At 47.8% G+C, this 23,821-nt stretch overlaps 1 protein-coding gene across 1 annotated transcript in view; it reads right to left on the bottom strand.

Annotated features, from left to right (window-relative positions):
- Nucleotides 1–20,871, bottom strand: part of ARHGAP22 (Rho GTPase activating protein 22) — a 271,268-nt gene extending 250,397 nt beyond the window's left edge. Inside the window, exon 1 of the mRNA XM_032797385.2 lies at nucleotides 20,668–20,871. Coding sequence (XP_032653276.1) covers nucleotides 20,668–20,701 — 34 coding nt within the window. The 5' untranslated portion in view covers nucleotides 20,702–20,871. The remainder of the gene's footprint in view (nucleotides 1–20,667) is intronic.
- Between the last annotated feature and the right edge of the window lie 2,950 nt (nucleotides 20,872–23,821).

The following is a 23,821-nucleotide window of genomic DNA, read 5'->3' as shown; positions in this document are numbered from 1 at the left end:
GAGTGTAGGGTGTAAAGATTGGTAGCAATTTTTCACACAGCACAGATTATTACAGATCCAAGAAGACACACGCTGTGCTCTCTCCTAGAAATTTTACCCTTTCCACCTTATTTTGTGTCTTCTTCACCAAAAACAAAAGGATCTAAAGGATCTGTTTGCTCTTTGCCCAGAGGAATGGAACACAAGAGGGAGCCTGTAAGAAAAGCCACTAATGAAAACAGAAAATGCTTCCAGTTTAATGAAAGAGAGAAAGGATCTGAAATAGACACACAGATGCCTGGATAGTGATATTATACAAATGCTACTGAAGGCAGGTAAAGAGCAGGAAACAGATGTGCAAATGCTGGTTTGACAGTGTGTCATTTAGCACAGATATAAGTGAGAGTGCACAAGGTACAAGACAGTGGGGGAAATCAGGCACATTGGTTTCCAGGGAGGGAAAACTCCACCTTTAGCACAAGTCAGAATGTAGAGAGAGGCTTCCATCTTAGCTGCATATTAGGTACAAGCCTTCAAATGTATTATCCTAATTGCCACTGAGAATCCAGACCCAACAAGAGGTAAAATCATCCAGCAGATGCTCTTTCCTGGAGGACCTTTGCTCTACAGCCAATGTGATAGAGATGGAAACTAAAGCCCACCTGCTCAAGTGATGTGGTCTACTCTCTCTAGCAGGATGGAACAGTCAGGACAGAATGAATGTTTATCCGGAGGCTCCTTAAATCAAGTTCAGGAATTCAGGGCACCTGGAATGCCAGAGCAAGGGAAGAATTTGCTGAGTCACTACTGAAACAGCATGTTACTTTCTCTGTTACCATCTCACATGTGCTGTGGGGGCCCCACTGTTTACTTCCCCAGTAAATGAAAGAAATTTACAGAGCCTGATTCACCTCTCAAGTTACAGGGGGCTAAAGCTGCACTGGCTCCAGTCAAGTCTTATAAATAAGAATTTGGGATGGGATTTTCAAAGGCACCTAAGCAAGTCATGTACCCAGTTCCCCTTGAATTGCAATGAGATTTTGGCATCTCATTTAGGTTCCTTTGAAATCCCCCAGATTTTTATTTTGCAGAGTTAACTTGGGGTGATCAGCATCTGGGAGCAAGCAGCCACTTTGCAAAGTCCGAGTGACTGCATCCTCACTGCCCTGTGTGTGGTGCTAGGACATCTGGGGACACATCCCAAGGATCTTAGCCCTGCTGTGAGCTGAGCCACTCTGATTCTTTCCCAGTGATGTGTGGGAGAACTTGTCTATCCCTGTGGGCACCAGGGAGAATTGTGGGAAAGCACTGAAGGACTACCAGCACTGAATGATATAGCCTGCATCACCACTGCAAAGTTTGTGGGTTACCAGCCGGAGTGAAAGCAGCACCTGAGCTTTAGCCAATAGCCACAATGAGGCCAAAAGCTCCCCCCACCTCTATACTCAGATCAGAGGGTTTTGTGTGTGGACAGGAAGGGGTTCACTCTGCTGTGAATACAAACCCTTTGGTAGGGAGGGGCTATTATTATGTACAGATGGGGAGCTGAGGCACTGAGAGGCTAAGTGACTGTTCAAGATTACACAGAAAGTCTGGGACTACACAAGGAACTGAACCCAGGTTTCCCTGAGTCCCAGGCTAGTGCTCTAACCACTAGACCATCCTTCCTCAACTGATGCTGCCACTAGAAATGTACAGGTTGCGTGTTTCAGCTCAGCCAGGCAATAGCTTGAAGAGGTGTGAACTGCCCCATTCATGGTAATGGGTTTAACTCAAACCTAATTATGACAATTTAAGGCAATATTAGCCATTTTGACACTGATCATTTAGCAGAAACAGACAGCTTCTCTGGGACAGATCAGAATCGGGGCAGAGTCCCATCCCTTGTCCCTTGCACTCCCCCCTCTGTCTCTGTTCATCTGTTGGCTTTTGTTCTAGATAACAAGCTCTTTGGGGCAGGGAGCATCTTTTTGGTTAGTTGTTGTACTGCACCTAACACCATGCATGCTGCTCCATAACTGGGGCTCTCAGGAGCTACCCCAGTACCCCATAATAATAATCCAGCCCTCGGGATCTGTCTGCCCTCCATTCTGACCCCCATCTTTCACCGGGAACTGACTTATCCCTCCCGCAGGGAAACTGCTAATCCAGTTTTGCAAAAGCTGCTGCTGCTGGCCCTATTTTGAACAAACACCATTCAGTCTAGCCATCTTTAACCCATGCAGATACCCTTGGATGAGTGTGATGAAGTAATCCCTATTCCCGCCACGGCAGGTGGCAATGCTGCAAGCTCCTGCCAGATATCAAACTCTAAAAGCAAGGAAATACTATTTGTTAAGCAACTACAGGAAGTGGGACACTAGCTACTGGGTTATGTCATGATGGATTATTTATGATACCTATTCCAATAGACAGCAGGTTCTACTGGGTTCACCTTCAGATGACAGAGGTTTGATACATTTTTTTTTAAACAAGAAAAAAAATCAATAACTGAGAATATTTTTTCCATCTTTTTTCTTTTTTTTGGTGCTGATCATGAGTGAATTCAACATACCATGGGTCAGGGCCCAGCTTCCATCAGCTTTGTCCTTCATTATTGCAAAATCATGAATACCAAGGCCTCTGCAGTACTGATGAGGGAGTTCATGTTCAGAGCCAGCTGTCAGGTTGACAGGGTGCAGGGGAGGGAAGAGGGGAGTTGATCCTTTCCTGCCAGCACCATCTTTGGAGAAGGATTTCCTAATGGGCCCACTGTGGATTGTTCAGTAGCTAGCTGGCTCCACATTCAGCCTTTAGTATCACAAAAGAAACTATGAATTAAGTGTCACCTGAAGCCCCTGTATTGCGGCTCAAGTACACTCACCTAAGATAGGTATCTCGAGTGTCAGAACAGTGAAGCTGTGGCAGTGCATGGACTAGCCCCACAAATAGTTATCCAGGGTTCTGGGCAGCCTTGGACAGCCCATACTGAAGCCCATGCTGCCACAGCTTCACTGTTGTGGACTTGAGCTAGTTAGATTAAAGCTAGGAGGGGTATGTCTTCACGAGCTGACATCACACCCAAGGACTGCAATGTAGACACACCCTGAGAGTGAAAAGGAGTGTTGTCTAATGGTTACAGCAGGAGACAGCCACAAGGTTCCCTTTACAGTTTAGCCTTTTGCCTATTGTGTGACTTTTGCAGGAACTCACTTAACCTTCGGTGCCTGAGTTTCTCCATTTGTAATAGCAGGATAGTTATAATTACCTGTCTGGGAAGAGTTTTGCAAGGCTTATGTCATTAGTGTTTATGCAATGCTTGGAAGTTCCTGTGTGAAGAGGGCTCTAGAAATACCAAGTGCACATATTTTAAACTAGTGTTGCCCATTTTTTATGAGTGGCTAGTCAAAGGTGGGAGCCCTGGGGACATTCCAGCTGGAAGGAGAAGTAGATGGAGTTTTGTATTTTCTTTGATGAAGTCTTGTTAATTTATAAGGAATGTACAAAGTCCTGTGTCTCCAAATGCAGAAGGAATCAAGAATGGAAGGAGCAGTTTCTTCCAGTTTCCAAGCCTCTTTCACTAACACTAGACCCAAAAGCTGTCTCTCCCCCCTGTGCTTACAGGTCCCTGCCTGAGTTTGTTGCTTTTCCCACTGGTCTTGTCTTTTGTGATCTCTCTTCCCCTCCCACCTACCCCAAACAATACTCCACCCAAAGCCCTTGCCCTGTTGATGTCTTTTGTCTTAGGTGGGGGCTTATGCTTTCAGTTATGTGAGTCCTGTGGCACCTTATAGACTAACAGACGTTTTGGAGCATGAGCTTTCGTGGGTGCCTACCCACTTCGTCGGATGCATCCGACGAAGTGGGTATTCACTCACGAAAGCTCATGCTCCAAAATGTCTGTTAGTCTATAAGGTGCCACAGGACTCTTTGCTGCTTTTACAGATCCAGACTAACACGGCTACCCCTCTGATACTTCAGTTATGTGAGTTCATACCTATCAATCCCAATAGGGTTTTAATTCAACCCATAACAAGGTTACACCTAGCTCATGCAATGTCAACCACCTTCCCTAAGCCAGACAACAATGGCTTGCAGACAATAATGTTCTTGCGCAACAGCTGATGAAGAAAAATAGCCCAGAGAATACTGTCTTTGCTGTCAAACCCTCAGTTTTGGGGGGCAGGGACTGTCTTTCTGTTCTATTTCTGTACAGTGCCTAGTGCAACGGGGTCTTCATTCATGATGGGAGCTTTGAGGCGATACGGCAATGCAAATAATAGAGTGGGCTATGGTGGAAGGCAAGGTGACTACATCTGGTGCATCACAGCTCCCAGAGAAGAGGGGCACTGACATCAGTACCTAGCACTCCTATATATCCTGTTATACAGGCACTTCGTAAACATTCATTCCCAGCATGCTCCTGTGAGGTTGATAAGTACATGATCACCCTACTCTATTTTATAGAAGTTCTTATCCCGCAATCATCACTCATATGAGCACCTTCTCCACTCACCTGCTGTTTGGCCTCTCAGCCTCTCCTCAGGGGTGAATCCTGTGCAGTGCAATGCCTTGTTTTGGTAGAGTGTTTTTTTTTTTTTTTTTTAAACTACAGTGTTACACTAGAGAAGTCAAGGTCAAAGCAATGCACAGACTCTGCAGGGGCTGCAAATATTGCAGGGGCTGGTGGGATATCAGGCAAGACAATGAATGTGTGGCAAAAGTGGACCACTACAGATGCGATCTACATCGAAGGGGCCCTCCACAGAATGAGAGGCAGAACTGCCAGAACAAAATGTTGGAGGCAGAAGAGCCAAGCAATAGTACAGGGGAGAGAAGCGAGCAGCAGTAGTCCGGAGATGTAAGAATCTCAGCAATGGGAAAGACATTCAGGCATGAGATGGGAACAGACGAATCAAGAATTCCCAGATGACGGATCCAGCTGTCTCACAGCTGAGATGCTGGAGAAAGGATCAACTAGCCCAAGGAGCCTGAAGCCGCAGCCCTGTCTCCATCTTTTGGGCTCTCTATTAGCAACAAACTTTGGAAATTCTAGGGCAGTGATTCTCAACATATGGACCATTTGCAGTCCAATCAGCACACAGCTGCATTCCATGTGACATCCTCAGGGCCATACAGATAGTACACATTGTGTGGATATGGGCCACATAACACAGAGAGCTGCATATGTGGCCCACAATAGTGAACAGGCTGAGAACCACTTTTCTAGGGTAACATCTAAGGCTGATGTTTATCTGTGTATTTGCACACATTTTTGGGGGAGATGAGTGTCTTTAGTGGGACACCACCAAGTGCTGGAGCCTCCAGAGCCCATTGCTTGGCATGCTTTTGATATGGTCTCCCATAGTATTCTTACCAGCACATTAAAAAGTATGGATTAGATGAATGGACTATAAGGCGGATAGAAAGTCGGCTAGATTGTCAGACACAATGGGTAGTGTTCAATGGCTCGATGTCTAGTTGGCAGCCGGTATCAAGCAGAGTGCCCCAAGGGTCAGTCCTGGTGCCGGTTTTGTTCAACATCTTCATTATGATCTGGATGATGGATTGCACCCTCAGCAAGTTTGAGGATGACACTAAATTGAGAGAAGAGGTAGATACATTGGAGGGTAGGGATAGGGTCTAGAGTGACCTAGACAAATTGGAGGCTTGGGCCAAAAGAAATCTGATGAGGTTCAGCAAGGACAAGTGCAGAGTCCTGCACTTAGGATGGAAGAATCCCATGTACCATTTCAGGCTGGGGACTGACTGGATAAGCAGCAGTTCCACAGAAAGGGACCTGAGGATTACAGTGGATGAGAAGCTGGATATGAGTCAGCAGTGTGCCCTTGTTGCCAAGAAGGCTAACAGCATATAGGACTGCATTAGTAGGAGCACTGCCAGCAGATCAAGGGAAGTGATTATTCCCCTCTATTAGACACTGATGAGGCCATATCTGGAGTATTACATCCAGTTGCCCCTCTCCCCCACAACTACAGAAAGGATGTGGACAAATTGAAGAGAGTCCAATGAAGGGCAACGAAAATAATTAGGGAGCTGGGGCACATGATTTATGAGGAGAGGCTGAGGGAACTGGGGTTATTTAGTCTGCAGAAGAAAAGAGTGAGGCGGGAGTTGACAGCCGCCTTCAATTACCTGAAGCGGGGTTCCAAAGAGGATGGAGCTAGGCTGTTCTCAGTGGTGGCAGATGACAGAACAAGGAGCTGTGGGGGACGTCTAAGTTGGATATTAGGAAAAACTATTTCACTAGGAGCGTGGTAAAACACTGGAATAGGTTACCTTGGGAGGTGGTGGAATCTCCATCCTTAGAGGTTTTTAAGGCCCAGCTTGAAAAAGCCCTGGCTGGGATGATTTAGTTGGGGTTGGTCCTGCTTTGAGCAGGGGGTTGGACTGGATGACCTCCTGAGGTCTCTTCCAACCCTAATCTTCTAGGCCTACAGCACCTGCCTCCAAGCCTGCAATACAGACAGCATACTAGATAGATATCACAAAGGGACTGGTGTGTCATAGCACACAGTAAAAACAATGAGGAGTCCTTGTGCACCTTAGAAACTGACAGATTTATCTGGGCATAAGCTTGTTGGCTAAAACCCACTTCATCAGATGCATGGAGTGGAAAATACAGTAAGCAGTATATATATTACAGCTCATGAAAAGATGGGAGTTGCCTTACCAAGTGGGGGGTTAGTGCTAAGGAAGCCACAGCACACAGTGGCACCCTGCCCTGGGATCACTTACCTTTTGCCCTTTCCTAGCTCCTTTCATCCAAGCACTTTACAAACATTCCTTCCTTCTCAGCACAGCCTGTGACACTAAAGGTATGTCCAGACTACCTGCCGTATCGGCGGGTAGCGATCGATTTTTCGGGGATCGATATATCGCGTCTCATCGAGACATGATATATTGATCCCCGAACACGCTCCCATTGACTCCAGAACTCCACCGGAACAAACGGTGGTAGCGGAGTCAACACGGGGAGCCGCAGACGTCGATCCCGCACCGTGAGGATCCGAGGTAAATCGATCCAAGATACTTCGACTTCAGCTACACTATTCACATAGCTGACGTTGTGTATCTTAGATCGATACTCCCCTAGTGTAGACCAGCCCTTGGTGTGTTATCATCCCTATTGTACATGTGTGCGGGTTGTGGGATGGCGTTACTGACGCCTAGGGCTAGAGAGCAAATGGATGGCAGAGCCAGGAAGACAAAACCAGGAGTCAAAGGACTACATTGACTTCAGTGGGAGTTTTGCTCAAGTAAGGATCTCAGCATCGATGCAAGATTCTCAGTGCCCCATGCTGACAGGCCACAGTAAAGACTAGAACCCGGCAGGAATCATTTTTCACATCCTGTGAGAAATTTGAGATTTGGAACATTTTTTCCACCCCGAACTGGGACAAAGCCAAAATCTCAAACTTTTGTAGGCCAACAAACTGAGGAAGAAAAAAAAAAAAGATTTAGGGAGAAAGAAGGGGGAAAATGGTTTGGGTTAATCAAAATATTTTGTTTAGATAATTTTGAAACATTGCATTTGATTTTCTTTTTTAACTGTTAGAATAAATTAAGTTGAATTTTGAGATAAAAAAAATAATTTTGAACCAAAATCCCAAAACTTCTTAAAAAAATGTCAAAAGGAGATGTTCCAACACAGTCCAAAAAAAAAAAAAAAAAAAGTTACCCTTTCTTTATGTCAGGAACTTTGTCAGAATTTATCTGTTTCCGTGAAAGTTTCAGTTCTGACAAATCATTATTTTTCATCAAATGACACCAGCCAGTCAGCTCTGTTCAAGATTCCAGTCAGTGACACATCACAACACAAACCTCTCCTCTAAGGGGTGAGTGATTCTAATCTAACATCACTTCTGCCTTGCAAACTCCTCCTCTGTTCACTTAGCTCCTTGCAGAGTGTGCAAATGTAGGTGCCGTTCTGGGAATCAAATTTAAAAGCAGCCTTGTCTCACTGAAGCATAAATAATTCTTACCACATGCATTTAGGAAACAGGATGTTATCAGTTACTTTCCCAGATCCCACCAACAAAGCACTAAAGGTCTCTTCCTAAAAGGGATTATTAAGCAGATGTTTATACGGAAGCAGAGGACCAACACTTGTTATTTAAAGTCCAGCAGATTTGACTAGCTCGATGCTCTGCAGAAGCACAAAATAGCAACTAGCTAAATCTTCATCCTGCAACAGACTGAACCAGTCAATGGCCTATGCGAAAAGTGTCTGAGTCCATCTTCATGGCCCGAAGCCACCAGCACAACTGGCATCAACTGCATCTTTTGTTTATACTCTCAGCAGGTTAATTCTGAGCCCACATGGCAGGGAGGTGTGGGAGGTGTAAGTCAGCTGTTACCACTCAGGAAAGATCTTGGAGTCATTATGGATAGTTCTCTGAAAACATCCACTCAATGTGCAGTGGGAGTCAAAAAATCGAACAGAATCCTGGGAATAATTAAGAAAGGGATAGATAAGAAGACAGAAACTATCATATTGTCTCTATATAAATCCATGGTACACCCACATCCTGAATACTGCATGCAGATCTGGTCACTCCATCTCCCCCCCAAAAAAAAATAGAATTGGAAAAGGTTCAGAAAAGGACAACAAAAATGATAAGGGGTATGGAACGGCTTCCATATGAGGAGAGATTAAAAAAGACTGGGACTTTTCAGCTTGGAAGAGAGATGACTAATGGGGGATATGATTGAGGTCTATAAAATCATGACTGGTATGGAGAAAGTAAATAAGGAAGTGTTATTTATTCCTTCTCATAACGCAAGAACTAGGGGGCCACCAAATGAAATTAATAAGCAGCAGGTTTAAAACAAACAAAAGGCAGTATTTCTTCACACAACACACAGTCAACCTGTGGAACTCTTTGCTAGAGGATGTTGTGAAGGTCCATCAATGGTTATTAGCCAGGATAAGCAGGGATGGTGTGACTAGCCTCTGTTTGCCAGAAGCTGGGAATGAGTGGAAGGGAATGGATCACTTGATGATTACCTGTTCATTCCCTCTGGGGCACCTGGCATTGGTCATTGTTGGAAGACAGGATACTGGGCTAGATGGACCTTTGGTCTGACACAGTATGACCATTCTTATGTTCTTAACAGCAGTGAAAATGATGGTGCTTATACTGCTGTGACGGCAGGCAAGGGTTGCTAGCCAGTGACCACTGAGGGGAGGAGAAATCTGTGGGGAAAGGAATCCTGGCATCCAGAATCCTCTCTCCATGATCCTTGCAATACCAGATTGTAGCAAGGTGGTGTGGTTCCCTGGTGCCCTGGAAAGGGACGAGTGTCTCCGGATGCCAAAGTGTGTGGAGCCAGTGGAGCTTGCGCCCGACCCCCGGAGGTCAAGACGCAGGACAGGAAGTACAAAAGCCCAACCTCAGAGCTCACTAGAGGCCTGGCTGCTGGAGAAGCCAGATGCCTGTGGCCTAGCTCCTGGTTGGGAGACTCCTGCAATTTGCAACCGACCTGAGGACTGGCCAGACCAGCCGAGGCCTGATGCAGACCAGGCCCCAGAGAAGCTATTAAGCCTGCCCGTGGCAAGTTGCCCTGAGGAGCTGCCAAGCCTACCACTTGCTGAGTACCCTGAGGAGCCCATGCTGCTTGAGTCCTTGGAAGACACTGTCCAGATGCAGGTACCTCTAGAGGGGGAGGTAGGAAGTAGTCTGGGGGCAGCCGACCCTAGTCTGGCTGCAGCACACCCAGAGCTGATGTCAGTGTGTTGCAGCCAGGATCCCCACTGACACCACAGCAGGCTGCCTGCTGCTGCTAGGGCCCCGGGCTGGAACGCAGTGGAAAGGGTGGGCCTGTGTCCCCTCTGCCACCCAATGTGTGGGTGGCAACTTCCCCGTCTCCCAGGCCCTCTGGAACCAGGGCCTGGCCTAGTGTTTCTCTGTTTGCTCAGTCCCTGCCTAAGGGCCTGAGCCTCAAACTTTTTGTATTGCCCTGCCCTGATCCAGGGCCTGGGATTCCCTGAACTTACTTGTTTCCTCAGCCCTGCCTGTGGGCCTGAGCCACAGACTCTTTGCTGCCTGCCTTAACCCAGAGCCTGGGCTTATTGCTCGATGGTTTGCTCTGTCCCTGTACAAAGACCAGAGAGTAGGACTCTCTACTACCTGCCAACCATGAGTGAGTAACCATTGTTTTGACTAGTTCCTCAAAAAAACCAGATGGACGTAGCGAAGTGGTGTGGTTCCCTGCAGCCCCGGAGAGGGAAGAGCTCCGGCTGAACCCCTCTATGCAGTTGTTAGCAGCACTGGTGCCTGCAATGCACTCATAATGCCTTGGCTAAGTGTATCAACGTTCGCTTCTAGGGGCTGCTTGGCCTAGAAGTTAAGGACCTACTACCGTTACCAGCTATCAGTTATTCCTTTAGTCCCTTCCCAGCTCTCTGTTCTATGCCCAGAAGCCCAGCTCCCCTTGGAGTGGCAGTCTGTGGTCCCACAGTCCCTTTCGACTCACTTCCTCTATGAAGAGCACAGGCTGGGACCACTGGATAGTGCCCAATTTGGCTTTTCACTAGGAAGTGGGTTGAGAATCACTGAAGGACCCATAAACGGTTGAGGAAAGGCAGCCTGCCAATACTGTGGAGTAGGAGAAGGATAAAACATCACTTCCACCTGCAGCCCATAGATCCCTGTGGGGTCTGGCTGCCATTTCCCTGCTAAAAGGAGTTCATGCCCCCCACCCTCCAGGGTTAGGAAGCCCCCACTGGGCCAGCTAAGGGGCAGGGACACCTCTCAGATACCTCCTTCCCTTCTCCCCACATTCACCACGCTGCAAAGTGACTTCCCCCATGCCATTAACAGCCAGGCCCCAGACAGTCGAGGAGTTCCACTTCTCACTGACCTGCCCGAACCAAAGATGCCGAGTTAGTCACCTCACGAAGGCTTGGCTATAGGAGCACTGGCTGGGCCCCAGTACAGATGGGATTAAACCTAGCTTCCCTTCCCTGAGCACACAGAGAAGGGTGGCTGGAGACACAGAAAGGGATGGGTGCCTGGGGGAAACAGTGCTCCTAGCCCACCTTTCAGGGTGGGGCTGGGCTCCTTTACTTATGCCCCCATTTTAGTTTGTATAGGGAGCTTTTCTTGTTATCCAGACCTTGGGGCCTGCTGCTGTGTGTTCTCCCCGCTCACTCACCCCCCAGCTATCCAGCCTGTGCCTTGGCATCATCTCAGTAAGTCAGAGATGCTGAGCCAATGCCCTCTGTCCTGGGTTGAGTCAGGAAGAGGTTAAATCCCCTTACTGGGGTGTAATGAGATGCACTCGCCTCTCATGAGCACCCCCTGTCTCAGTGTGTGTGCCTGCTCTCTCCCTGTGGTGGGTTCTTGGTGACTCAGCCCTCCAGCTGAGTCACACACAGTCTGTATGTGAAATAAAAACAAGGCAAACCCCTTCCGGGACACAAGCCCAACAGAGGCCTCTCTCAGGGCCCTCTGTCACATCTCTCTTGAGTTGTCCCTGCTTCAGTACAGAGTAGTGCCCCAGAGCTCCCTCCCCAGAGGCAATGCCTTTGCCCTCTCAGGGCCTTTCTTGCCCCAGCTGTCCAGCGTGGCCACTACAGTTCAGTTCCCCTAGTGGGGTGTCTCTACTGGGGGGACCCAGCCCAGGGACCCTATAGATAGCAGCTGTACTGTGTCCCTTTACATAAGCCACACTGTGGCTCCAATTCGCTAGGCCACTTCCCGGGGCTCCAGGACATTCTTCGCCCTCACCTCAGAACCTTGTCCTGGGGGTGCCTTCAAGTTCCCCTTGGCCTTTGCCAGCACTGCTCTAAGGTCCTGTTGTGCCCTCAAATACTCTCCTCCAGTTCTAGGGAAGAACTGATCTAAGACCTCTCTACTGCCCTTTTCTGGGGCAGGGTGTGGCAGGGCAACAAGGTCTCTGGCAGGGGGCCTGCAGACCTAGTCCATCTCGTCACATGGGGTCCTTCCCCTGTAATGACTGAGCAAGTGTCAGGCACAGAGGGTCATTAGGGTGACCACCTGTCCCATGTTTTACTGGCCCATTCCTTAGGGTGACATTGAAGCTTATGATGACTGCACTGTATGCTTGAGAGCTGCAGAAATGTACAGACATGAGAAAAATGCCTGCTGTGCTAAAGGAAATGGCATTTCCCTAAAATATCCCTTAAAACAGAGCTTTGTCCCTTACTTTTCATGTGGTTTTCCCTTATTTCCATCCAACAAAGGTGGTCACTCTATGGGCAGCGCTAGCCGCTGTGGTTCATTTGGCCAATGGTTGGGGGAGCTACTGAACAGAGAAGCCATAAGCCCTTGAGGGGAAGGGAAGGAAGAAGCCCCAACTGGAGAAGAAACAACCTCTTCTCCCTCGAGGGTGCGGAGGGAGTGGGGTTAGAGGTTTCCTGGAAGAGGGAGCAGAGGGGAGACGCTGAAGAGGAGCAACGGCACTTACCCTACTGCTCCCCAGGCCTGCTGTGTTGGTGGAGGATGGGTGTTAGACACTGCGCTCTCCCCAGGGGCGGCTCTATGTTTTTTGCTGCCTCAAGCACAGCAGTCAGGGTGCCTTTGGTGGCATTTCTGCAGGAGGTCCATCAGTCATGTGGCTTCAGCAGCGGTTCTGTGGGTGATCTATTGGACACGCGCCTTCATCGTGCCCACCACTGAATTACCGCCGAAGCCATGGGACCGGCGAACCTCTTGCAGAAACGCCGCGCAGTGCTCCCTGACTGCTGCCCTCACAGTGACCGGCATGCCACTCCCCCCGCTTGCCGCCCCAAGCATGTGCTTGGTGCGCTGGTGCCTGGAGCTGCCTCTGGCTCTCCCTGGGTTCTGTTTGAACCATTCTGAAGAAAACTGTGCTTGCTGGGCTCCTCTGTGGACCAGGCCAGAGAAGCAGTCTTGTGGCTTCCTTCTCACTCAAATGAGGCCGAGGGAAGCTCTGACTGACCCACTTACTTTGGGACCTGGTAAGAAGGGTCTGAGGACTCCAGTGCTGTCTCCCCAGGCTGGGCAGTGTGGCCCAGTAGCACCCTAGCCACTAGCCCTTTATATCCACCCAGTAAGCTGAGTCAGCAACTTCACACAAGCCTGAGCTCTGACAGCAGCCCGCAAACTGGAGATGCAACTGTGAGCTCACGCAGACCTATGACTGGCCATCAGCCTTGCAGATTGGTTTTGGATGGCCAGCAGTGATGAGAGGAAGAGCGCTCCCCACTGCTAATGGTATCAGGACCCTGGCTCTCCTCTTTGCTGGCTGGGGGATAAACAAGAGCTCCTCAGGCAGGATACTGCACCTAGATGGAGCAGCAGGAGGTGGTAGTGCCTGGCTGAGAAATATCAGGATTGGGCCCTTTATCTTCTGGGCTTGAGGGCTAGCCCTCCAGGTAGATCAAAGAGCTCAGCTGAGTTGCAGTAGGATTGGCCAGCCTGTCTAATGGCTGAGGGAAGCCACAGACCTGCTTTCAAGTTTGGCAGCTGTAGCAGATCATAGGCTGCTCAGTGCTTCTGCTTGCAGCTGTGATTGTTCTAGCATGACCTTGTGCTGGTCCCGCCTCAGCCCTGCTCCTGGTCCTGATTCCAGCTGTGACTCTCAGGGCTGGTTCCTGACTCTGGCTCAGACCTTTGGCTCCAGTTTCCTGTGCCCTCAGCCTGGTTCTGACACGGAGTTCACAGGGCTCCAGCACCCACATTTGATGGGAGAAGTATTGTCCACACTGGGAGTCTCCTACCTGCCTCCTTTCTCCACCAGGAAGGTCTGTTCTCCCCCCATTTAAAGAGGTAACCTGCTTACAATTGCTCTGACCAGTGAGCAAACATGCTGCTGGGTTTTTTCACATCTTAAAAAGTGACCCAGTGATGAGCAGGGCCAGGTATATTTCTTAGCATAGAAGGATTTTGCCTGAGATCTGCCGCCATTATCTCCTGTATTGAAAAAGCCCTTTCTCCAGGCTGGAAATCCATACGTCCCATACCCCAGTGCTGCAAGGAAAGGGAGAGAATGTGGACATAGGAGGCATTTTCCCCCTGAAGCCCCTTATTTTAGAACCCAGGACTCTCCAATTACTGTAGTAAAACACTACAGATGGGAAAAATAATGCAAAACCCACTCAGGCCTAGTCAATATGAAGGATTTTCCTTTATGCCTGTTATGGCTTTCAGTCGATAAGGTTTTACTCCTCGCATAAGGTCATACTGGGTCTTATGAAAAGATAACGTGCACCCAACTGCATGTTTCTGTGCTGTATGGACTTGATTTAGTGGGTGTAATGGTAATGACTGTGACGCTGGCAGACCAGGTGCTAGCTCATGCCAAGGCCCCTAGGCCTCACTGAATGCTGACAAAAGGAGAACTGGAAACCAGTCTGGCTAACCTGTGTGCTAGCATTGTTAAAACAGATGTTAAGTTGATAAGAATGTGTTTTAGACTTGATGAAATGTTTCTAGGATGCTGCATGCTTTGATCGTACTGATCACATCTGTAGCCCATGGTATAAAGTTATATTGAGGGTTTGGCATTGTAAGTCTCTCTCACTGAGTAACTCACCAAACAAGAAAGAGGCATTAATTACATGTAAAGTACTGGTCCTGCAGACAAGAAGGGCCGCTGAAACCAATGAGCCATGGTGAAAAATCAAAGGACAAGGACTTTGATCCCCCACACACATGCCCATGAAGAGGAGATGGACGCCATGCTTGTTCAACCCGCTTGAACTCTGGGGGAAGAGAATAAAATTTCCTGAGAAGATACTTTATCACATTGCTGCTTAGAATTTGGAGAGTGTAAAATTTTCTAAGCATAAGCAAGAGATCCCCAAGCTGCTTGGCTTGGGTTGTCCCTAAGGGACATATAGAAATTGCATATATTGCAGCTACTATAAACTTTTGGAACTTAAGACTAACTCATTGGTGTGTATATGTTCACCTGCTTTAACCTTGTAAATTACTCCCTTCTTTTTCTTAGTTAGTTAGTTTATTACAGGACTGGCTACAAGTGTTGTCTTTGGTAAGAGATATAGGGTTCACTTGACTTGGGGGAAGTGACTGGTCCTTTGGGGCTGGGAATAACCTGAATATTGTGATTTTTTTTTTTTTGGTGTAAGGGACCATCCTCCACAAAGGCAGGCTCGCCTGGCTGGCAAGATAGATGAAGTGCCCATGGAGACTCTGTGACTCCATGGTAAGGCTGTTTATAGTGCTTTAGGAGTTAACACTTGAAATCTAGTTATAAACCAGTTTGGGATTTGTGCCTTTGTTTGTGACAGTCTGCCCTGAAGTTGGCACTCACAGTGGTGAGCCACTCTAGACAGCTTCACAATGACCACATAACTTTGGCAATACACTCTAGCAATATAATGTAGCTTTTGTTGCCTGCACCATCTTTCACAGAAAACAAGAACTGGACTCAAGATGCCAGGTCCAAATTTGGAACCCCCCATCCCCTCCACACACACCACCCCAACTTGGTTTGAGACCATCCTGAACTCAAACTGTTTCTCAAAATATTCTAGACTAAGTAATAAGATTATAGAGTTAAGTTAAAGCTTAACAACCCTAGCAGTGGGAGACCCAGACATAAGCGGGACGTGTGTGTGTGCTGATGCTGAGAGGTACAAGAAGGCTGATTCGGACAGCAAGGAGATACAGAGAAGGCTCTTGCACAGTCCCCTCGGTGTTGATGCAAGAGGTCAGGAGGGGCAGCCAAGAGAAGGAAGTGGATTTCAGTAGGCAGTCTCCCCAGCTAAGTATATGTCAGGATTGGGTCCAACATCAATAGACCTTTTGTTTTAAGCAGATCCGGACCTCCTCTTTAAAGTGTATTGATATAGTCTGTGGCCGTATAATGCCCAAAGCACACATTTAAAAATCTGCTGGGCAAATCAATGGCAGTCTTCATGGGAATGTGTTATACAGCCCTGAACCATGTTAGATTTAGGGTCTGTCTGCTGGCTCCTGGGTGAGCTATGAAATAGGTTGGGTATGGCTAGCCCATGTCTAGTCAACAGGGGTCCATGAGACAAAATCCACCTGTGAACAGGTGCCATTTCCAATAACTCCTACATCTGCTGCATTAAAGTCAAGTTTAAGCCCCTTCCCAGGGTTTGGCTTTATTACTGACTCCAGTGGCAACAGAATATAAGCCCCACCTATGCTTTGTCCTTAGGCCTGGCTGTTCCCAGCGCTTCCTGCAAGCCTGCCCTGTCTCTTCTAGTTTTTTCTAGCCAGACATTACACGCATCATTCTTTCTAGGTCCTGGTGAAGCAACACTGCACCTGCCACTGACAGTCAGCAGAGCTTACTCAGCAGCTGGCTGCAGGGTTCTAGCTCCTGTTGTCCCATCTTGCTAGTAGGAGATCCTGGCAGCCCTTTGCTGGATCATAGATCTTGAGTAATAAGAAGGGTTTCTTCAAGTATGTTAGCAACAAGAAGAAAGTCAAGGAAAGTGTGGACCCCTTACTGAATGAGAGGGGCAGCCTAGTGACAAAGGATGTGGAAAAAGCTAATGTATTCAATGATTTTTTTTTGCCTCTGTCTTCACAAACAAGGTCAGCTCTCAGACTGCTGCACTGGGCAGCACAGTATGGGGAGAAGATGACCAGCCCTCTGTGGAGAAAGAAGTGGTTTGGGACTATTTAAAAAAACTGGATGAGCACAAGTCCATGGGGCCAGATGCGCTGCATCCCAGGGTGCTAAAAAAGTTGGCAGATGTGATTGCAGAGCCATTGGCCATTATCTTTGAAAACTCATGGCGATCAGGGGAGGTTCTGGATGACTGGAAAAAGGCTAATGTAGTGCCCATCTTTAAAAAAGGGAAGGAGGAGGATCTGGGGGAACTACAGGCCAGTCAGCCTCACCTCAGTCCCTGGAAAAATCATGGAGCAGGTCTTCAAGAAATCAATTCTGAAGCACTTAGAAGAGAGGAAAGTGATCAGGAACAGTCAGCATGGATTCACCAAGGGCAAGTCATGCCTGACTAGCCTAACTGCCTTCTATGAGGAGATAACTGGGTCTGCAGATGAGGGGAAAGCAGTGGATGTGTTATTCCTTGACTTCAGCAAAGCTTTTGATATGGTCTCCCACAGTATTCTTGCCAGCAAGTTAAAGAAGTATGGGCTGGATGAATGGACTATAAAGTGGATAGAAAGCTGGCTAGATTGTTGGGCTCAATGGGTAGTGATCAACGGCTCCATGTCTAGTTTACAGCCAGTTTCAAGTGGAGTGCCCCAAGGGTCGGTCCTGGGGCCGATTTTGTTCAATATCTTCATTAATGATCTGTAGGATGGCGTGGACGCACTCTCAGCAAAGTTTGCAGATGACACTAAACTGGGAGGAGTGGTAGATACGCTGGAGGGTAGGGATAGGATACAGAGGACCTAGACAAATTAGAGGATTGGGCCAAAAAACCTGATGAGGTTCAACAAGGACAAGTGCAGAGTCCTGCACTTAGGACTGAAGAATCCATTCACTGCTACAGACTAGGGACTGAAATGGCTAGGCAGCAGTTCTGCAGAAAAGGACCTAGGGGTTACAGTGGACGAGAAGCTGGATATGAGTCAACAGTGTGACTCTTGTTGCCAAGAAGGCTAACAGCATTTTGGGCTGTATAAGTAGGGAGCATTGCCAGCAGATCGAGGATGTGATCATTCCCCTCTATTCGACATTGGTGAGGCCTCATCTGGAGTACTGTGTCCAGTTTTGGGCCCACACTACAAGAAGGATGAAAAATTGGAAAGAGTCCAGAGGACTAGGAGAGTGGTGAAGCACTGAAATGGGTTACCTAGGGACGTGGTGGAATCTCCTTCCTTACAGGTTTTAAGATCAGGCTTGACAAAGCCCTGGCTGGGATGATTTAGTTGGGAATTGGTCTTGCTTTGAGCAGGGGGTTGGACTAGATGACCTCCTGAGGTCCCTTTCAACCCTGATATTCTATGCCTGTTACACCACCAGTACCACATGGATCCTTGTTAGCAATCTCCAGAGAGGCCAAGGGGACTGACCTACCATTTCCCTCTCAGCTCAATGCTACAAGGGGTTCATCACCTCTTGGGAGGCTCTTGGCTTTTTCAACTCCTGGGTAGGTCAGAAGGAACAGGGGCACTCTGGCACCTTGCAAGACTGGGCCCTTCTGCAAGCAGGCCATTTGCCCCAGTCTAGCAGTACACTGAGGAGAAACTGTAGGCATGGGAAGATTGCCCTCCTGCATGCGCACACTGTTCCAGCTCTGTGGATAGACCGAGGACCCTTCATTTTCAGGGCCAGAAAGCCAGCCCCTTTCAGAAGTCTGCAGTTGACTTAAAAGAAGAATTCTATCAGAACACAGCTCTTACTATGAAAAACAAATACTAACAGAGCCAAGGTAGCTTACAGTTCACCAATTCCAGGGCACCCCAGCCATAGAACTACAGCATAGTCCGTGTATCTATCACATGCGGGGATTGTGTGCAATACTCACTCCTAACTACACTCCTGTTAGTTGAGTGCTAATATAACTTATCTTCAAGATGAGCTGAAAGAGAGGTTAGGTGCTAGTCTCGAACTGGGGCATAGGTGTGGAGGCATGCCCTTCCTTCCTCTGCCACAGACTTCCTGTATGACCTTGGGCAAGTCACTTAGCCTCCCTAGCAGTAAAAGAGGGATCACAGCAGTGCCCTGTCTCACAAGGGTGGGGGAGTGGTGAGAGGATAAATACAATAAGGAGTGTGAGGTGCTCAGATTCTAGAGTAATGGGGACCATGTACCCTGGTAGATAGGCAGCACTGTTTGGAATGCAAACATCTTCCAATGCATAGAAAAAAAAATTGTCTAAAGAAAAAATCAAATGCATATGTATTTACTATGGCAGGGATGGTACACATGTATTCCCAAAGCTCCAGATTGCAGACAGGCTCTTTATTTTAAGGAACTCTGTGTTATTCAATGGACTCTGGGTGTTTTAAGGACTGTACGTATACTGTACTGTGCTACATGTATCTTACTGTGTGAGCTACAGTAACATTCACCTAGAAGCACTTCTCTCTGAATTACTGCAGGTAACTATTAAACCATTACAATGTTATCTCTTCTTTGTACACAGCTGGCAATTTCCTATTTTACAAAGCCAGTGTGCCTGAAGAAAGCTCTGGCCTGGTCTACCCTGAAAACTTATGTCTGCATCCCTGTGAGATGTAGCTATGCAGACCTGTCCCTAGGTGTAGACAGCGCTAGATTAACGGAAGAAGTCTTCCATTGACCTAGCTACTGCTTTCTGAAGAGGTGGATTAACTATAGCAAAGGGATAGACTCCCCCCAGCGCATCGCTGTAGTGAATGTTTACACTGAAGCACTACAGCTGTGCCACTGTAGCATTTGACGTGCAGACAGAGCCTCTAAACCTTAGGCTTTCTTCCACACTTCCTGACTACACACTGCTTCAAGTCTAAACGATACTGCTCTAATCTCTATTTCTGATGCCTCTGAGATTGCCATGAGGCTGTGAATTACAAGGGTGCTCAGCACAGTCTGCAAATGTGATGTCAAGCTCAGAGCTGCTACTGCAGCACAAGATCACACAGTGCCTCCCCTCTGCTAGAAGATATCTGTCATAAGAGAGGGAGTGTAGACACAAGCTGTGGCCAGAGGACAACAGTTCTGTAACATGCTGCCTGTGCTCCCGTACTTGTGTAGTTTGCAAATCTGAGCTGTTACAGAAACAGGACAGGGTTTCCCTCCTTTGTCTTCTTCAGCAGCAATCACTGAGTGATTTTCCCCTTTCTGCCTGCTGAGCTGGAGGGATAAGGTGCTAAGATACTTGCTAACAACTACTTCTTCAGGATGCTTTAGGCGAGACTACTGTACCACAATTGTCCATCTGATCTTATTAAGTGTAAAGATTCTGTGGCATATTCTGCACTAGAAAGGTTCCAGAAAAACAATGTAATGAAATAGGCACACCTAACTACACGTACCCTTTCTTAGACTCCGGACATATTAGAAGTTATGTACCAGTGATGCAGCTCTACTTCTGAGCTGAAACGGCACACAACACTAGTGATTAAAAGACCAACTCCCCTGCTCATAAGTCGCAGGCAGAAAAGAAATAACTCATCTGACTAAGTGCAGTTGCAAGAATAACTAACTTATTCTGCTAGTTTAATGTAGTTTAATTTGGCAACAGAGCGTAATTGTGGGATGGCACACTCAGCAACTCAGCTGACATTGCTTTCAAAGATTCACTGATTCCAATGCCAGAAGGGACCATTTGTGATCATCTAGTCTGACCCCCTGTATAACACAGGCTGGAGAACTTCCCCACAATAATTCCTAGAGCAGAGCTTTTAGAAAAACATCCAATCTTGATTTTGAAATTGCCAGTGATGGAGAGTCCACCATCACCCTTAGTAAATTGTTCCAAGGGTTAATTACTCTCACTGTTAAAAATTTACACCTTGTTTCCAGTTTGAATTTGTCTAGCTTCAGCCTTGCTTTGCAGAGTATCTTGAAAAAATGATGCACGTTATTGAGGATGCTACAGTAATTAAAGTGCAACAGCATTCAGAATATGAGCCATCTTACAGGGCAAAATTCAAAGAGTCAGTTGATGTGTTACCATGAAGAGTAATAAAAAGTTTCCTTCTTATGCTGATTAGGAACACCCCCCCCCCCACACACACACCTGGGTGTATTTTCAAGGGAGCAAATCCAAAGATATAGAAGAGATTCTGTACTCACCTCTCCTGGCCTGCCTTATCTTGGGACTCAACATATTCCTGGTTCCAGCGTCACCTTTCTCGCAGCCTTCAGCATGCTGTCATCCTCCTTCCCAGCCTTCTCACCCTGTTGCAGCTCATCATGGCACAGCCTGTCCTGCCGGTAGCAGCCTCTTCCCAGCCTGCTCTGCACTGAAGATCCACTTCCCTGCACTCCCAGTACGGGCTCAGGAGCGATGCCTTGCATTTGGCTACATAAACCTTAATGCATTATTTATCCAGCCCAGAATTAATTCCCATCCAAACTAGCCATTAAGTGCCTCAGTAATTACTGTCGATAAATCACTAGAGCCAGAGACACAAGGGCTGGACCTGGCTCCTTCTCCTAATTGGCCATGCATCAGTGTTATTAATACATCCTTACTAGGGAGTCCAAGCAGAGTCCCTTGCTGTATTTTTCTCTGGCTGCGCTGAACAGAAGCTTTGATTTGACAAGAATCAGATCAAGAGTTAAACCTGCTCGAGACAGAGAAAAAAGGGCACAAAGACCACGGCCGTGTATAGCTCGCAGCTCTGATAAGGTTGCACATTAGGAGAAATAATAAGTGCACTGGTCCACAGGGAAGTGGCATGCTGGGTTGCTTACTGAGTAATGCATTCAGAAAGCACACAGGCTGAATCAGAGCTGGGTTTGTATTTCAGAGTGAGACACACACTGGCTTTGCTGGAAGCAAGGCAATTATTTCGGGGAAGAAAAAAATCCCTCTTCCTGCATTGGTAGATTTGCAGGTTGGGTGCTGTGGAATGCCATCATTCCCTCTTAGCTCAGGGGCACACGGTCATTTTTTAAAGCTTCCTCCCCTCCTGCTGAAAAGGGAAACTCTGAGAATCAGCAATTACAGGGGAAGGACAAAGAGATGATGTAACACTGAAAAACCATTAATTGGAGGGGAATCTAATCTGTCCTGCTAACTGAGATGCATCCTGCACCCTGCTGCTATTAGCATAGTCCTGCCTCTCCCTGCAGGCCCCCAGTGTAAAAGATCCCTGTGCCGCAGGGAAAGGGATGTAGCTATTTTGCTGGCAAGGTGCACACCCACCCTGCAGCGCTCTGCACTGCTAAGTAGCACTTATGAAGAGTAAATTTATGTGCTAAAAGCACTGCGTGAAGTATCCTCTTTCTCTGGGCGATAGTAATATCTTGGATCCTGAATGCTGCACGTGCCCTCTTGGCACTTCCCCACAGCTAATGAGCTTATCAGAGCCCTAGCACAAGCCAAAACCCAGCTGCCCCAAGGTGAGATTTTCAAGCTACATGGGGGAGCCTCAGCAGAGCCCCAGGTTGTGCTCTGAACACACCTCGGACTTGATACCTGTCAGACACCCCAGCAGGAGGGTCAGCAGTGGGCCATGGAGAGGTAACAGAGCAACAAAGAACCTGTCCAAAAAGACAGTCAGAGGCATGGCTCAGGCACTCAGCTGGGATGTGAGAGACTCAGGCTTGAATCCCTGCTCTGCAGTAAAGACTTAAACCCAGGTTTGCCACATGCCAGGTGGACACCCTACCTGCTGGGCTAGAGATTTAATTATTTCTACAAAGTGGATCAGCTCCAACAAGGGAGCTAGAGAGACCCAAGCCAGGATACCTCATGATCCTTAACTTAGGGCACTCCCCTGGGATGTGGCAGACCGGGATTTCAGTCCCTGCTACAAATCAGATAGAGCTGTGATGTGAGCCTGACTCTCCTATATCCCAGGGGAGAGCCCTACTCACTAGGCTGTCGTCTACTGCAGGGTCTTGTTCCCTGGTTTATCGCTGGCAAAGGCTTAGCTGGCCATGGTCCCTAACTCCAGGAAAGGGTTTATGGCTGAGAATCCCCACCAGAGAGAAGTGCCTGTCATGGGACTGTTGGCCAGGTGCCCCAGGGCCAGGTCAATGGGATTTAGGCGCAGCTCCCCATTCAGCTTACTGGCTCTTGAGAATTCCTTTTTTCCGGCACTAACTCTCCCCATGCATTGTGTGAGGAGGCTGGGCACCGAATCTGGCACTCAGAATTCCCCCAGGAGTGAGGTGTTGCAATGCAGAGTGCAGTAGAGCAATGGCCAAGTACCTTTGCGAATCTGGCCCCAAGTGCACAGGTTTACTCAGCTTGGGCCCAATCCTACAGGAAACCCTCTTGAGTGGTGCTGAGCATCTCTTCAACTCCCTGGCTGCAATGAGAGTTGGCATTGCTCTGCATCTCTCTGGTACTGTGCTGGATCAGGCCACCTGCAAGCACTTAGGGCTAGAAGCTGGAGGCCTGGTGTAAATCTGCAATATTGAGTGCAAGGGAGCTATATTGGACTTACACAGGTGTAACTGAGGGCAGAATTTAACCCAATGGGATTGGAAGTTTGGGGCTTACTGTGGATAGGCCAAATGGTAATTCAGTACAATCCCCTGTTTGGTGTCCCTGAGAATTTTGCATGTACAAGTATGAGTCAGCACTAGGCTCTGTATAAAGTACCAAAACTTGTGTTTTCATTGACCAACGCTTGCAGCAAATGCTCTGACCCTAAGTGGACTACGAGAGATGGACAGTCTTCAGAAGGATCACAGTTCAGGCAAGCTTGGCTTTGCTGCCCTGACTCACACAGCAACTAATGGTACGTCCAGACTACCCACCGTATCGGCAGGTAGCGATAGATTTTTCGGGGATCGATATATCGCATCTCATCTAGATGTGAAATATCACTCCCCAAACGCTCTCCCGTCGACTCTGGAACTCCACCAGAGCGAGCGGTGGTAGCGGAGTCAACGCGGGGAGCTGTGGATGTCGATCCCACGCTGTGAGGACCTGAGGTAAATCGATCTAAGATACTTCGACTTCAGCTACGCTATTCATGTAGCTGAAGTTGCGTATCTTAGATTGATCCCCCCCTCAGTGTAGACCAGCCCAAAGTCCGCAGCACCGGAAATCTCTTGAAAGTCTGTTCCTTTCTCAGCATTTCTTCCAGTCAGGCTGGACAGTGCAAAATCTGCCTTTCTGGTTTCTTTTAAGTCCATCAGCTTCTGCCTGAAAGCAGGAAGTACAGAGGCGTGGGAAATAAAACACAACAAGGGACACCTCCAGGCCACTTAATGTGAGAACACAACCATCTCCTCTGCAACTAGAAAGGGAAACACAGGTGAGGGC

Source organism: Chelonoidis abingdonii, chromosome 16 (assembly GCF_003597395.2).
Source record: "Chelonoidis abingdonii isolate Lonesome George chromosome 16, CheloAbing_2.0, whole genome shotgun sequence".
Taxonomy (NCBI): Eukaryota; Metazoa; Chordata; order Testudines; family Testudinidae; genus Chelonoidis; species Chelonoidis abingdonii.
Note: the sequence above shows the minus strand (reverse complement) of the source record. Positions and strands in the feature narration are given on the sequence as shown.